Below are 14947 nucleotides of genomic sequence, written 5' to 3'. Positions count from 1 at the left end.
TGTGTGTCCAAGAAATACACATGGATGAACAACAGAAACGACCAAAAGTTTCCAGGAATGATCTTAGTAGTGGAAAGACCACATGCGCAGTATGGAAGCGCCGTCTTTGTAAAACCAGGCCTCCAAGTCAGCCGTGCCCACAACACTGAAGAAAACAGTATAGAGGTTATAACAGTAGAGCTTAATAACATCACAACTCCCTCTGTGTACAAGCCTCCAAATGAAGAGTTTCGTTTCTCCTCCCCTGAGAACTTGGATAGGCAGTAGTAATTGGTGACTTTAACACTCATAGCCATGTGTGGGGCTATGCTCAAGAGGACAAAAATGGAGAGGCTGTCCTCTCCTGATCTGAACTGCACAAACTATCACTCATTCAAGATAGTAAGCTCCCAACATCCTACAACAGCGGGAGATGGCACCGAGGATATAACCCAGACTTCTTATTTGTGAGCGACAGCATTGTACAGCAATGCACTAAATCAGTGGGACCACCAATCCCAAACACACAGCACCGACCAATAGTATACCAACTGTTCCCAACTGTAAGGCCTCAAGAAACGAAGATTCAACTTCAGAAGGGCAGATTGGACTAAATTCTCAGACATGTTAGATGACATGATCACATCGGTCGCGCCAATCCCTGAGGAATATGAGCACTTTATTGAAAACACGAAAACATGCTCACGGACCTCTATACTGAGAGGCTGCAGAACCAACTACCTCCAGGGCATTACTCCTGAAACAGTTGCCTTGTTGGAAAACTATTACAGGCTCCACAACCAAGACCCATTTAGTGAGCAAACCCTTCAGGCAGTGCAGAGCATTGTGTCCTCCATCTCTGAAGCCAAGAAAGAACAGTGGATCAAGCTGATCACAGAGGTCGACATGGGCAGGAGCAGCCAGAAGGCCTGGAGGCTGCTGAGACGGTTGAGCAATGACCCCTCACAAACTAATACCCATGCCAACATAAAGGCAGATCAGATAGCACACCAACTCTTGAAGAATGGGAAACCCAACCTTGCCACCAAAGTAGGAAAGAAACCAATAGCCAGGCAACCAGATACTGAGAACAACCACCTTCATGAACCTTTTACATCTACTGAATTGGGCATGGCTCTCAATAAATGTAAAAATGGCAAAGCAGCTGGCTTGGATGATCTACGGATGGAACAAATCAAGAACTTTGGTCCAAAAGCAAGGCGCTGGCTGCTGGAGCTGATGAACAACTGCACTGCATCCTGTCAGATCCCCACAATCTGGAGTAAAGCAAGAGTCATCGCCATCTTGAAGCCAGGCAAAGACCGTAATGATCCCAAAAGCTACAGACCAATCTCCTTATTATGCCACCTCAACAAAGTTCTGGAGAGACTTATTTTGCATCGAATTATGGAAAGAAATAGTCCCATGTCTGATTCCACAGCAAGCTGGCTTCAGGAAAGGTAAAAGCTGCACATCGCAAGTGCTGAACCTGACTCAGCACACAGAAGATGGCTTTGAAAGGCAGCAGATCACAGGAGCTGTCTTCATAGACCTGTCAGCAGCCTATGATACTGTAAACCACCACCTCCTCCTGAGAAAAATGTATAATATCGCAAAGGACGACCACCTGACCCGCCTCATAGGAAACCTGCTACAAAACAGGAGCTTTTTTGTTGAGTTCCAGGGCCAGAGAAGCAGATGGCGGAAACAGAATGGCCTGCCTCAGGGGAGCGTGCTTGCTCCATCCATGTTCAACATCTACACAAATGACCAGCCAATGCCAGAAGGGACAGAGAGTTTCATCTATGCTGATGATCGTGCCATTACTGCTCAAGCAGGGAGCTTTGGGATGGTTGAACAGAAGCTCTCCGAAGCTCTAGGTCCCAGGGTTCCCTTTTCCCAAGGGGGAGGGACACAGACTTGGGTGGGAGACACAACAACAGCACCCACCATAAGTGGGCTCTTCCTTGGCCAGGGCCTTGGAGGCATCACCTGTTGCAAGACCTGCTCTCCAAAGGCCGGGGAAGCTTCCTTCAGAGTTTGGTCAGAAGGGTGTCACTGTTTCCACATTTCAGCCTTGCACATCGTTACTACCAAGGAGTAGCAACTATAGTGGAGTAAGTAGACATACCCAGCCTGTCCCCAGTACCACTGACTGTAAGACTGACAGAATTGGGGCAAACTTCCCACACAGAACCCCCGTGAGCAACACAAAATACTCAAGGCCATGCAGTCACAGGGTCAAGAAAACATAATCGAAGCCCTTCTGACAAAGAGCCATCCCGCCATATTTATTTGTTTATTTGTTTATTTATTTATCGTGTCAGGAGCAACCAAACAATTGCATTGCATTTTTAACAAACAAACAAACAAAACACAAAATTTGCAGACTTGGTATTCTATTAAATGTCCTTTGACCAGTATCTGGCCACTTGGAGTGCCTCTGGTGTTGCCGCAATGAGGTCCTCCCTTGTGCATGTGGCAGGGCTCAGGGTGCATTGCAGCAGGTGGTCAGTGGTTTGCTCTTCTCCGCACTCGCATGTCGTGGATTCCACTTTGTAGCCCCATTTCTGAAGGCTGGCTCTGCATCTCGTGGTGCCAGAGTGCAGTCTGTTCAGCGCCCTTCAAGTCGCCCAGCCTTCTGTGTTCCCAGGGGGGAGTCTCCCATTTGGTCTCAGCCATGGATTGAGGTTCTGGGTTTGAGCCTGCCACTTTTGGACTCTCGCTTGCTGAGGAGTTCCAGCAAGTGTCTCTGTAGATCTTAAAAAACTATTTCTTGATTTAAGTCGTTGACACGCTGGCTGATACCCAAACAAGGGATGAGCTGGAGATGTCACCGCCTTAGTCCTTTCACTCGTGGCTGCTACTTCCTGGCGGATGTCAGGTGGTGCAATACCGGGTAGACAGTCCAATTTTTACCATGGTGTAGGGCGTAGACACACCGTGATAATGCGGCATGTCTCATTAAGAGCCACATCCACTGTTTTAGCGTGGTGAGATGTGTTCCACACCGGGCATGCGTACTCAGCAGCAGAGTAGCACAGCGCAAGGGTCGATGTCTTCACTGTGTCTGGTTGTGATCCCCAGGTTGTGCCAGTCAGCTTTTGTATGATATTGTTTCTAGCGCCCACTTTTTGCATGATGACCAGGCAGTGCTTCTTGTAGGTCAGAGAACGGTCCAGAGTGACTCCCAGGTATTAGGGTGCGCTGCAATGCTCCAGAGTGATTCCTTCCCGGCTACATGCCTGCATCTCACTAACCATCCTATAAATACAGATGTTGTTCTTCCATCACTAGATCTGTGCCGTCATCCTTAATTGAAAGCCCCATCGGTGTTGTGGGTCCAACCCTTCTGCCGGCAGGACTGCGGACGGGAAGGTCTGTGGGCAGTGCTTCTTGTAGGTCAGAGCACGGTCCAGAGTGACTCCCAGGTATTTGGGTGCGCTGCAATGCTCCAGAGGGATTCCTTCCCGGCTACATGCCTGCATCTCACTAACCATCCTATAAATACAGATTTTGTTCTTCCATCACTAGATCTGTGCCGTCATCCTTAGTTGAAAGCCCCATCGGTGTTGTGGGTCCAACCCTTCTGCCGGCAGGACTGCGGACGGGAAGGTCTGTGGGCAGTGCTTCTTGTAGGTCAGAGCATGGTCCAGAGTGACTCCCAGGTATTTGGGTGCGCTGCAATGCTCCAGAGGGATTCCTTCCCGGCTACATACCTGCATCTCACTAACCATCCTATAAATACAGATGTTGTTCTTCCATCACTAGATCTGTGTCGTTGAAACGCCCGTTGGTGTCGTGGGTCAAGCCCTTCTGCCGGCAGGACTGCGGACGGGAAGGTCTGTGGTTCTATTCCGGGGAGCAGGGTGAGCTCCCACCTGTCAGCTCCAACTTCTTAGGAGGGGACAGGAGAGAAGCCTCCCACTGGAGGGTAAAACATCCAGGCATCCTCTGGGCAACGTCCAGTTTTCTCACGACAGAAGTGACTTGCAGTTTCTTAAGTCAGACAAAAATAAAATCTAACTATGGTATTATTATGGAATGTTTCTTCCATGACTCTGCCTCTGCCTTCATCTTTCATCCTTTGTTTCCAGGGCTTTGGAGAGAGAGAGAGAGAGGCCCTTTCCCCCTCCTTGGAGTGTCAGGCTGGGCAAGGAAGGGTTAAGGGAAGGGAGTGTGGGCTTCCTAGAGAGGCAGGAAGGAAGTGGGCCTCCTTTAGATCACCTCTCCTGCCCCTCTAGGAACCAGACTCCTTCCCCTTCACACTTCCTGATCCGGCTAGCAGAGGGGAGTGGGTTCTCTTGGCCTCTCACCCTTCCTTCCTCATCTCCTTCCGGTGAGTCTTCTTCCCCTTCCTTCTCCAAAGGGCGGAAGAGGGGCTGAAGCCCAACACACACACCTGGAGGGAGGGAGGGAGGGAGGGCCAAAGTGGGCCCAGGCCTGGCCTCCCCTGGGGTTGGTTGGTTGGGGGTCCCCACATCCTCCAACCGGGGAGAGAGAACAAGGTGTGCAACCATTTCTATTCCAATTGAAGAGTGCTGAGAGATCCATTGTTTAAAGTCTCTGAAGTCTCTTGAACATAGATTTTGTAAATAGTACAAAAGAGGCCCTGGATGAGGGAGGCTCAGCTGAAGGAGTCTTGGGGGGATCCAGCCTGGGTTGGGACTGAAGGGGAGCTCCATGGGAGGCCAGGTGGGTCTGGAGGCTGGAGAAGCAGAGGCCCCAGTGGAAGGAAGGAGGGCCCAGCATTCATAATAATCATAATAATCTTTATTTATACCCCGCCACCATCTCCCCAGTGGGGACTCAGAGCGGCTGACATGGGGCCAAGCCCGAACAACATGTTGTTGTTCATTCGTTCAGTCGTCTCCGACTCTTCGTGACCTCATGGACCAGCCCACGCCAGAGCTCCCTGTCGGCCGTCACCACCCCCAGCTCCTTCGAGGTCAATCCAGTCACTTCAAGGATGCCATCCATCCACCTTGCCCTTGGTCGGCCCCTCTTCCTTTTGCCTTCCACTTTCCCCAGCATCATGCAAGATACTCCACTTTGGCAGAAAAAATGAAATGCAAAGATACAGAATGGGGGACGAGGCCTGGCTCGAGAGCAGTACGTGTGAAAAAGATCTTGGAGTCCTCGTGGACAACAAGTTAAACATGAGCCAACAATGTGATGTGGCGGCAAAAAAAGCCAGTGGGATTTTGGCCTGCATCAATAGGAGCATAGTGTCTAGATCTAAGGAAGTAATGCTACCCCTCTCTTCCGCCTTGGTTAGACCACACCTGGAATATTGTGTCCAATTCTGGGCACCACAATTGAAGAGAGATATTGACAAGCTGGAATATGTCCAGAGGAGGGCGACTAAAATGATCAAGGGTCTGGAGAACAAGCCCTATGAGGAGCGGCGTAGGGAACTGGGCATGTTTAGCCTGAAGAAGAGAAGGCTGAGAGGAGATATGATAGCCATGTATAAATATGTGAGAGGAAGCCACAGGGAGGAGGAGGGAGCAAGCTTGTTTTCTGCTTCCTTGGAGACTGGGACGTGGAACAATGGCTTCAAACTACAAGAGAGGAGATTCCATCTGAACATTAGGAAGAACTTCCTGACTGTGAGAGCCGTTCAGCAGTGGAACTCTCTGCCCCGGAGTGTGGTGGAGGCTCCTTCTTTGGAAGCTTTTAAGCAGAGGCTGGATGGCCATTTGTCAGGGGTGATTTGAATGCAATATTCCTGCTTCTTGGCAGGGGGTTGGACTGGATGGCCCATGAGGTCTCTTCCAACTCTTTGATTCTATGATTCTATCATTGAATAGGAATACGAAATCTCCAATACCAAGTCCCAGAAGCACTTTATTAGAACTAAGATTGCCGCACACTGCACACTGCACTTACTCTGAACGTATTCTCCACTATGAACCATCAAAATGCTGGTCGCTTCTGTGGCGACCAGCATCTTGATGGTTCATAGGGGGAGAATACGTTCATGCTGGTCGCTTCATGCTGGGGATCACAACCAGATACAGTGAAGACATCTGCCCTTGCGCTGTGCTACTCTGCTGCTGAGTATGCATGCCCAGTGTGGAACACATCTCACCACACTAAAACAGTGGATGTGGCTCTTAATGAGACATGCCGCATTATGACGGGGTGTCTGCGCCCTACACCACTGTAGAAATTACACTGCTTAGCCGATATTGCACCACCTGACATCTGCCGGGAAATGGCAGCCAATAGTGAAAGGACCAAGGCAGAGACATCTCCAGCTCATCCCCTGTTTGGGTATCAGCCAGCACGTCAACAACTTAAATCTAGACATAGTTTTCTAAGATCTACAGAGACACTTGCTGGAACACCCCAGTAAGCGAGAGTCCAAAGGTGGCAGGCTGAAACCCAGCACCTCAACCAATGGCTGATATCAAATGAGAAACTCCCTCCTGGGCACACAGAAGACTGGGCAACCTGGAAGGTGCTGAACAGACTGCGCTCTGGCACCACGAAATGCAGAGCCAACCTTCAGAAATGGGGCTACAAAGTGGAATCCTCGACATGAGAGTGTGTAGATGAGCAAACCACTGACCACCTACTGCAATGCAACATGAGCCTAGCCACATGCACAATGGAGGACCTTCTTGCAGCCACACCGGAGGCACTCCAAGTGGCCAGATACTGGTCAAAGGACACATAACCAACTACCAAACTCACAAGTTTTGTATCTTTCTGTTTGTTTGCTTTGTTGTGTTAGAAATGTAATATAACGGACTGGTTGCTCTGACACGACAAATAAATACCATCAAGATTACTAAGATCATCTGGAGGGGCCCTGCTCTCGGTCCCACCGGCCTCACAGGCGCAGCTGGTGGGGACGAGGGACAGGGCCTTCTCGGTAGTGGCCCCGTGACTCTGGAACTCTCTCCCGCTTGAGGTCAGAACCGCCCCAACAATCCTGACATTCAGGAAACAGGTGAAGTCATGGTTGTGGAGACAGACTTTCGAAGAATGAGACAATGATCCGGATGGAAGGCGGTGTATATTCAATTTTAGTATGACGACTGACCTCTGTAGTTTTAAATATATGTGCTTTTCTAGTGTTTTATTGTAATTATGTACTTTTATATTTTACCGATAGTATATGTTTATATGGTTGGCTGAGTCCCTCTAATGAGGTAAGAAGCTCGGTATATAAAACTTTGAAATAAGTAAATAAATACCCTATAATCCTTACATATCACCTGTCACATCAGCACTTTTAATTTTGTACCCATTACTCTGGCCCGGCCCAGTTTTATTGTGTTTTGGTGTATTGTTTGTTGTTTTGTTGTTTAATATGACTTTAATTGTTTTTAATTTGCTTCAGGTTTTGTATTGTTAGGCTGTGCATTGAGGCCTTGGCCTTTGTAAGCCGCATTGAGTCCTTCGGGAGAACCGGACTCCCTCCCCTTCACCCTCCCTTGCCCGGCTGGGAGAGGAGAGTGTCCCCTTTGGCCTTTCCTTCCTCCTCCTCTTCCTCCTCATTCTTCCTCTCCTCCTTCCGGTGAGCCTTCTTCCCCTTCCTTCTCCAAAGGGCGGAAGAGGGGCTGAAGCCCAGCACACCTGGAGGGAGGGAGGGAGGGAGGGAGGGAGGGCCAAAGGGGGCCCAGGCCTGGCCTCCCCTGGGGTTGGGGGTCCCCACATTCTCCAATCGGGGAGAACAAGGTGTGCAGCCATTTCTCTTCTCCCTGAAGAGTGCTGAGAGACCAATTATTTAAAGTCTCTAAAATCTCTTGAACATGGAGTTTATGAATAGTACAAGAGAGGCCATGGATGAGGGAGCCTCAGCTGAAGGAGTCTTGGGGGGATCCAGAGTGGGTTGGGACTGAATGGGAGCTCACTGGGAGGCCAGGTGGGCCTGGAGGCTGGAGAAGCAGAGGCCCAAGTGGAAGGAAGGAGGGCCCAGCATGGCCTGGCTCTCCAAGAAGAAACACCTCCTGAAGCCTGTTGTCTAATTCTGCCTTTCTTTCACAGAGGAAAGGGGATTTTTGCCTGAGGATTTTGGAGTCGAGCCTGTTGAGGGATTCTTTCCCTTGAGAGAAGGGGGAGGAAAGGCATCTTGGATACGGTTGGGTTCTTCATCAAAGAGTGGCTCCAAGATGGAGAGACCCAGCTCACCTGGACTTGAAGTAGGCGGGGCCCCTAAGAGCAGTGGGGAATCCTGGGAAAGAACTACGCTGACATTCCTAGATGCGCACACACAGCGCCAGCGCTTCGGGCATTCCTCCTTCCGAGAGGGCGAGGGACCCAGAGAGGTTTGCAGCCGCCTCCACTCTCTCTGCCGCCAGTGGCTGAAGCCAGAGCAACACACCAAGGCGGAGATGCTGGACCTGGTGATCCTGGAGCAGTTCCTGAGCATCCTGCCCCCAGAGATGGGGAGCTGGGTCCGAGAGTGTGGGGCAGAGACCTCTTCCCAGGCGGTGGCCCTGGCGGAAGGCTTCCTCCTGAGTCGGGCAGAGGACGAGAGGCAGCAAGGACAGGTGAGAGCATTCCCTCTTGGCTTCACTCACCTTGGGACTGATGGATAGATGAAACATACATCCTGCCTTCCTTCCAAGATGGGATCAATGTGGGGGAGAAGCCGGACTCTGCTCCCTCGGCCTCTTTTCCCCCCTGCTCTGCCCCTTCTGCTCTCGCCTCCATATCCACTGTAAGCTGGGATGCTGCTCTACCCAAATGTGTTGGCCCCGGATATCACACTGGAAATGATGAGGGGGGAGTGTAGCATTAGTTAGGTGGCCATCTCAGAAGTTATTCTTTCAACAACAAAAAAAATCCATGCAGTTTCTGCACATAGGTCTGTGATATTTTTGGAAATTCTCTGTACTCCTTCTGGAATACTATCTGCTCTTCCAGGCCCAAAATAACTGCATGGAAGTCCAGCCTGATGTCTCTTCACCAGAAAAGCCTCACTCAGACACCAAGCAGAGCCTCCAGCAGAAGGAGCTGAAGCAGGAAGGAGAGGAAGGAGAGGGGGCTGCAGCCTGGCAGGGTAAGAAGGAACCCTTCTGGGAGTTTTGGTCTTTTATGCCAGTGGAAATTCCCCTTTGAGGGGATTGTAGCACATCCACAATTTGAACTTGAGAAGGTGCACATGAAGGATCTTTTGGCCTTGAGATGGGCGTATATCTGAAAGTCACATCCTTTGTTTGATGTCTGTTTTATGAACTTTAATATGTATTTCATAGAAGTGCAGTTTTAATGTGTAGTCACGCTGAGAGACAGATAATAAATAAAATTATTATTATTATTATTATTATTATTATTATTACTATTACTATTATTATTTGTACAAATGCTACACTCAGCAAAGGACAGGAGGGGTCCTCTCACCTCTGCAGCAGTCTACTGTATCCTATGCAGCTGTGGACAAGTCTACAGAGGGGCCACCAAACACCGCAGCAGCGGTGTTTGGTGGTTTAATGTGGATCTTTTATAGAAATATGTATATTTGTTGAATTTTGCAGTGTTTGTGTTTTGTAAAGTGTGTTGTAACCCTCCTTGATTAGAAGTAAAATTATTATTATTATTATGAATTATAATTATGCTATAATTTATTATAATAATTGTTGTTTTTCATTCGTTCAGTCATCTCCGACTCTTCGTGACCTCATGGACCAGCCCACGCCAGAGCTCCCTGTCGGCCTCACACCCCCAGCTCCTTCAAGGTCAATCCAGTCATAGAATCATAGAATCAAAGAGTTGGAAGAGACCTCATGCGCCATCCAGTCCAACCCCATTCTGCCAAGAAGCAGGAATATTGCATTCAAATCACCCCTGACAGATGGCCACCCAGCCTCTGCTTAAAAGCTTCCAAGGAAGGAGCCTCCACCACACTCCAGGGCAGAGAGTTCCACTCCTGAAGGGCTCTCACAGTCAGGAAGCTCTTCCTCATGTTCAGATGGAATCTCCTCTCTTGTAGTTTGAAGCCAGTGCTCCATTGTGTCCTAGTCTCCAGGGCAGCAGAAAACAAGCTTGCTCCCTCCTCCCTGTGGCTTCCTCTGACATATTTATACATAGCTATCATATCTCCTCTCAGCTTCTCTTCTTCAGGCTAAACATGCCCAGTTCCCTAAGCCGCTCCTCATAGGGCTTGTTTTTCAGACGCTTGATCATTTCAGTCGCCCTCCTCTGGACACATTCCAGATTGTCAATACCTCTCTTCAATTGTGGTTCCCAGAATTGGACACAGTGTGATTCCAGGTGTGGTCTAACCAAGGCAGAAGAGAGCATGGGGAGCATGACTTCCCTGGATATTTATAGGACTGTAATTGTCACCTCTGAGGCATGTTTATGTCTTAAGCTTTCCACACTTTACTCTCTCTCTCTCTCTCTCTCTCTCTCTCTCTCTCCCAGGGGCTGGAATGAGGTTGTTGCCGAATCCTCAGTCGTTTTGTGATGGAGTGGAAGTGACTCAGGTAAGCAGGAGGATTCCTGGGAGAGGAGGAAGGGAGCTGCCTGGGGGTCATTCCTTCCAGGCTTTATCCTCAAACATCTCTTGAAACAGAAAAGATCGAATGGGAGTTTCTTCAAAGCGAGATACTGAAGGCACAATTGCAGACAGTGCCAACAGGGAGGGAAAAAAAGAAATAAGAGTAGTCTAAAGAAAGCAGAATGGAACCAGATTAAAAACAATAAAAAGTGGTTCTTTGGTTGTGTCAGTAGAAGAAGGAAGAATGAGCCCAGAGTAGGGTCTGTGCCTGGAGAAGGTGGTGCCATGACCACAGGGGATGGGGAAGAGGGAGAAGGTGGCCTCAGTCCTCTCCCAAAAGGGAATCCATATTCTGCTTAAGCAAGATTGAGTAGGTGATGTAAGAGGGGAAATGTGACCCATAACAGGTAAATAAGCAGTCCAGGAATAGCTGGGCACTCTCAATGAATTCAGGTCTCCAGGGCCACAGGAATGACACCCAAGAGACCTGAAGGAACTCACAGAAGAAATTTCAGAACCACTGGCAATAATCTTTGAGAACTCCCGGAGAATGGGAGAAGTCTGACCAGAGTGGAGGAGGCAAAGAGTGTCTCTGTCTTCCAGAATGGACAAGGGGTGCTCACCAGCGGTTCCTCTTCGTCCTGGAAAGAAGGGAGGAGTGCTGCAGGGCTCTTTTGGGGGTTCTGTCCTGGGCCCAGTGCTGTTCCACACCTTTCTTATTGGCTTGAATGAAGGTTCAGAGGGCATGCTCATCATGTTTGCAGATGAGACCAAATGAGGAGGGATAGATAATACTCCAGAAGACAGGATCAGAATTCAAAATGGCCTTAACATGTTAGAGAGCTTATTGAAAACTAAAAATAAATTCCAACAAAAAGTTGGACATGAGCCAACAGTGAGATGCACAGGTATACAAGTCTCAGGTGAGAAGGATTTCTCTTTCTCTTCCCTCCAGGGCCCAATTGCCTTTGAGGAGGTGGCTGTCCCTTTCCCCCCGGAGGAGTGGGTTCTCCTGGATCCTGATCAGAAAGCCTTGCACATGCAGATCATGGAGGAGATTCGTGGGATGGTGGACTCTCTTGGTAAGGCCCCCTCATTCCTGGGAATTTCTGTTCCAAAATGCAGCATCCCAGTCAGCAGCTCTCTGGTGGGAGCAGGATCCTCAGTCATCCCAATCTCTGAGAGTTCTCAAGGCAGGGCTTTGGTTGGAAATATAGGACAGAAGTGTCACATGGACTTGGTGCCTGAGTCACAGTGGTGTTGGCACCGATTCACACTCCAATGGGAAGACTTCCATAACTGGAGCTGATTCCAAGCGCATCACACTCCCTCTCAGCAAAAGACAGCCCCCCCCCCCATTCTGGAAAACTCCCCCCTAGAAAGAGGGGCCAGAGAATGGATCTTCAAGAAGAGCAAACTTCCCTGGCTTCAGACATGCAGATGCAGCTATACATCTTTTTACCAGTGTGGTATTCAGCTGAGTTTTTCCTCCCAACCAGGCAGGCTGGCCTTTGCATGTCTGACGGCTAAGCTCTCTTTCTGCGTTGCCTCTCCCAGCACACAAACAGCCTCCGACCTCAGTCATCCGCATTATGGTGACTTGTAATGTATTCTATGTTCTCTGATTGTGAACGACGAGGGCTCAGGGTGGTTTGTGCCCTGGGAGAGGCATGTAGCAGTCATCAAACTGGTTGGTAGAGAAATAAAAAGGAGGGTAGAAGGGAAACTCTTCAGCAAAGCCTTTGGATGTGAAGGGAAAAGGCATCCATTCCCCCCGAGAGAAGGAGACAGAATACAAACCTGGACTGGGCTGAGCACCAGGGAGCCTCTGGAGCATGTGTCACTCATCTCTCTCTTCGAGGCTCCAGGCAGTCACACAGGGTCCATCTTGACTGAACAAGGGGTGGGGAAATGACAACAGTAATATTTTCTCTACTTCCATGTTTAGGCTGTTTTAGGAATCCTTTCAATCCACTCCTTATCCCACTTCCTCAGAGTCCTCATCACTCACGCTGAGGAATGATTGTTCCTGCCCTTCTTCTTCCCAGCAGATAACTGGAAGAAGAGCCATGTGTGCACCAAACACAGGATGCATTTGGGACACAATAGGGACTTTCCTAGACACCAGCAAACTCACCGTGAAAATCGAGATTCTGCCAGAGAAAGGCCCTACAAATGCAACGTATGTGGACAATGTTTTACGCAAAATATGGGACTTAGACTTCACAAGACACTCAGTGCTGGGAGAAGCCATTGTAAATGGAAAACATCAGCAAAATGTATTGCTGATTACGAATTGATACATCGGAGCCAAGAAGAAATCCTTCAAGAAACTGATGATATCATAAGCCGGGAGTGTGGGACATCTTTTCTGCAGAGTTCACACTTGAAACATGAGCAATTTCACACAGAACAGGAACCATACAGATGCCAGGAGTGTGGAAAGTGTTTTGCTTCCCGTTCACAATTGATGAGGCACAAAAAGCTTCACACAGGAAAGAATGGGTACAAGTGCCAGAAGTGTGGTAAATGTTTTACTCAGAATACGCAACTTATAGACCACTGGAGATCCCACACAGGAGAGAAGTTATACCAATGCCAGGAGTGTGGGAAAGGTTTTGCTCAAAGTTCAGACTTGGTGAGCCACAAAAGAGTCCATACAGGAGAGAAGCCATACCAATGTGAGGAGTGTGGGAAATGTTTTGGTTATCGTTCAGGCTTGGTGAGCCACAAAAGACTCCACACAGGAGAGAAGTCATACCAATGCCAGGAGTGTGGGAAATGTTTTACTCAGAATATACAACTTATAGACCATGGGAGATCCCACACAGGAGAGAAGCCATACCAATGCGAGGAGTGTGGGAAATGTTTTTCTCAAAGTGCAAGCTTGGTGAGGCACAAAAGAGTCCACACAGGAGAGAAGCCATACCAATGCCAGGAGTGTGGGAAATGTTTTTCTCAAAGTTCAAACTTGCTGAAGCACAAAAGTGTCCACACAGGAGAGAAGCCATACCAATGCCAGGAGTGTGGGAAATGTTTTGCTGACCGTTCACACTTGGTGAAACATAAAGGTGCCCACACAGGAGAGAAACCATACCAATGCCAGGAGTGTGGGAAATGCTTTGATTACCCATCAAGCTTGGTGAAGCACAAAAGACTCCACACCGGAGAGAAACCATACCAATGCCAGGAGTGTGGGAAATGTTTTGCTTACACTTCAAACTTGGTGAGCCACAAAAGGCTCCACACCGGAGAGAAACCATACCAATGCCAGGAGTGTGGGAAATGTTTTGCTTACCCTTCAGACTTGGTGAGCCACAAAAGACTCCACACAGGAGAGAAACCATACCAATGCCAGGAGTGTGGGAAATGTTTTGCTGACCGTTCAAACTTGGTGAACCACAAAAGACTCCACACAGGAGAGAAGCCATACCAATGCCAGGAGTGTGGGAAATGTTTTGGTTGCAGTTCACATTTGGTGAGGCACAAAAGACACCACACAGGACAGAAGCCTTAGAAATGCCAGAAGTGTGAGAAAGGTTTTGCTTTCCCGGAAACATGATGAGGGCCATGTAGAAAGATGTGAGGGAAAGTTGTCAGTGTATGTTTTTTGTATGATGTGTGTTTAAATGTAATTTTATGTAATAGGATTGTGATTGTAAAAGGATTGTATTGCCAGAATGTATTCTGACACAGAAGGGTTAAACAGCAGAGTTAGCAAGCTGTGAAGATGTGACCCTGAGTTCTTGCCTTGAGAGATTAGGGAGTGAACAGAGGTAACTCCCTTCTAGCTACAGTGTGTGTATTAGCTTCTATCTTTTTCGGTTTGTTCTTCGTGTCTGTCTGCTGATTGTGTATGGTGTATATTTTGAGCTGCTTTAGTAAAGCTGAATACCTGCTTTTACCGGAGTCTCCAGAGTCCATTATTCTGAGCTTCAAAAGCTTCTGCTATACTCTGCTAACGCTGACAAAAGTCAGGAGGGAGCAAGCTTGTTTTCTGCTGTCCTGGAGACAAGGACGCGGAACAATGGCTTCAAACTGCAGGAAAGGAGATTCCACCTGAACATGGGGAAGAACTTCCTGACTGTGAGAAGTGTTCAGCAGTGGAACTCTCTGCCCCGGAGTGTGGTGGAGGGCTCCTTATTTGGAGGCTTTTAAGCAGAGGCTGGATGGCCATCTTCCAGGGGTGCTTTGAATACGATTTTCCTGTTCCTTGGCAGAATGGAGTTGGAGTGGATGACCCATGAGGTCTCTTCCAGCTCTATGATTCTATGAAAGTGATGGAAATCATGGACGTGGATAAATTAACGCAATTAATGAAGAAACACACAGGAAGACCCATTCAATCTACTCCCGATTGAGATCAGATCTGCCCCCTCCCTCCTGTCCTTCAGGAGGCTGGTGAAACCCTGGATATGGAAGGAAGCATTTCCAGAGTAATGGTTGAAACCGGCTACAGAACAAAGTTATCGACCACACATACGGACTGAGTTGGACAGGATTTTATCT

The 14947-nt window shown here is 48.6% G+C and overlaps 1 protein-coding gene across 1 annotated transcript; it reads left to right on the top strand.

Annotated features, from left to right (window-relative positions):
- Nucleotides 1-4229: 4229 nt before the first annotated feature.
- Nucleotides 4230-14342, top strand: LOC132766035 (zinc finger protein 431-like). Its single transcript, XM_067465234.1, has 6 exons — nucleotides 4230-4318; nucleotides 7981-8486; nucleotides 8863-8998; nucleotides 10363-10424; nucleotides 11394-11520; nucleotides 12487-14342. The coding sequence occupies exons 2-6, from the start codon at nucleotides 8106-8108 to the stop codon at nucleotides 13953-13955; spliced, it is 2175 nt and encodes a 724-aa protein (XP_067321335.1). The 5' UTR covers nucleotides 4230-4318; nucleotides 7981-8105; the 3' UTR covers nucleotides 13956-14342.
- Nucleotides 14343-14947: the final 605 nt, after the last annotated feature.

The sequence above is a fragment of the Anolis sagrei genome, chromosome 2 (assembly GCF_037176765.1).
Source record: "Anolis sagrei isolate rAnoSag1 chromosome 2, rAnoSag1.mat, whole genome shotgun sequence".
Lineage (NCBI taxonomy): Eukaryota > Metazoa > Chordata > Lepidosauria > Squamata > Dactyloidae > Anolis > Anolis sagrei.
Note: the sequence above shows the minus strand (reverse complement) of the source record. Positions and strands in the feature narration are given on the sequence as shown.

What these genes read in the sequence shown, in the direction of transcription:
- LOC132766035 (XM_067465234.1), top strand. Translation starts at nt 8,106, where the DNA reads ATGGAGAGACCCAGCTCACCTGGACTTGAAGTAGGCGGGGCCCCTAAG. An exon ending in GGGGGCTGCAGCCTGGCAGG is followed by an intron (nt 8,999 to 10,362) that starts GTAAGAAGGAAC and finishes TCTCTCTCCCAG; the next exon opens with GGGCTGGAATGAGGTTGTTG. An exon ending in ATGGAGTGGAAGTGACTCAG is followed by an intron (nt 10,425 to 11,393) that starts GTAAGCAGGAGG and finishes TCTTCCCTCCAG; the next exon opens with GGCCCAATTGCCTTTGAGGA.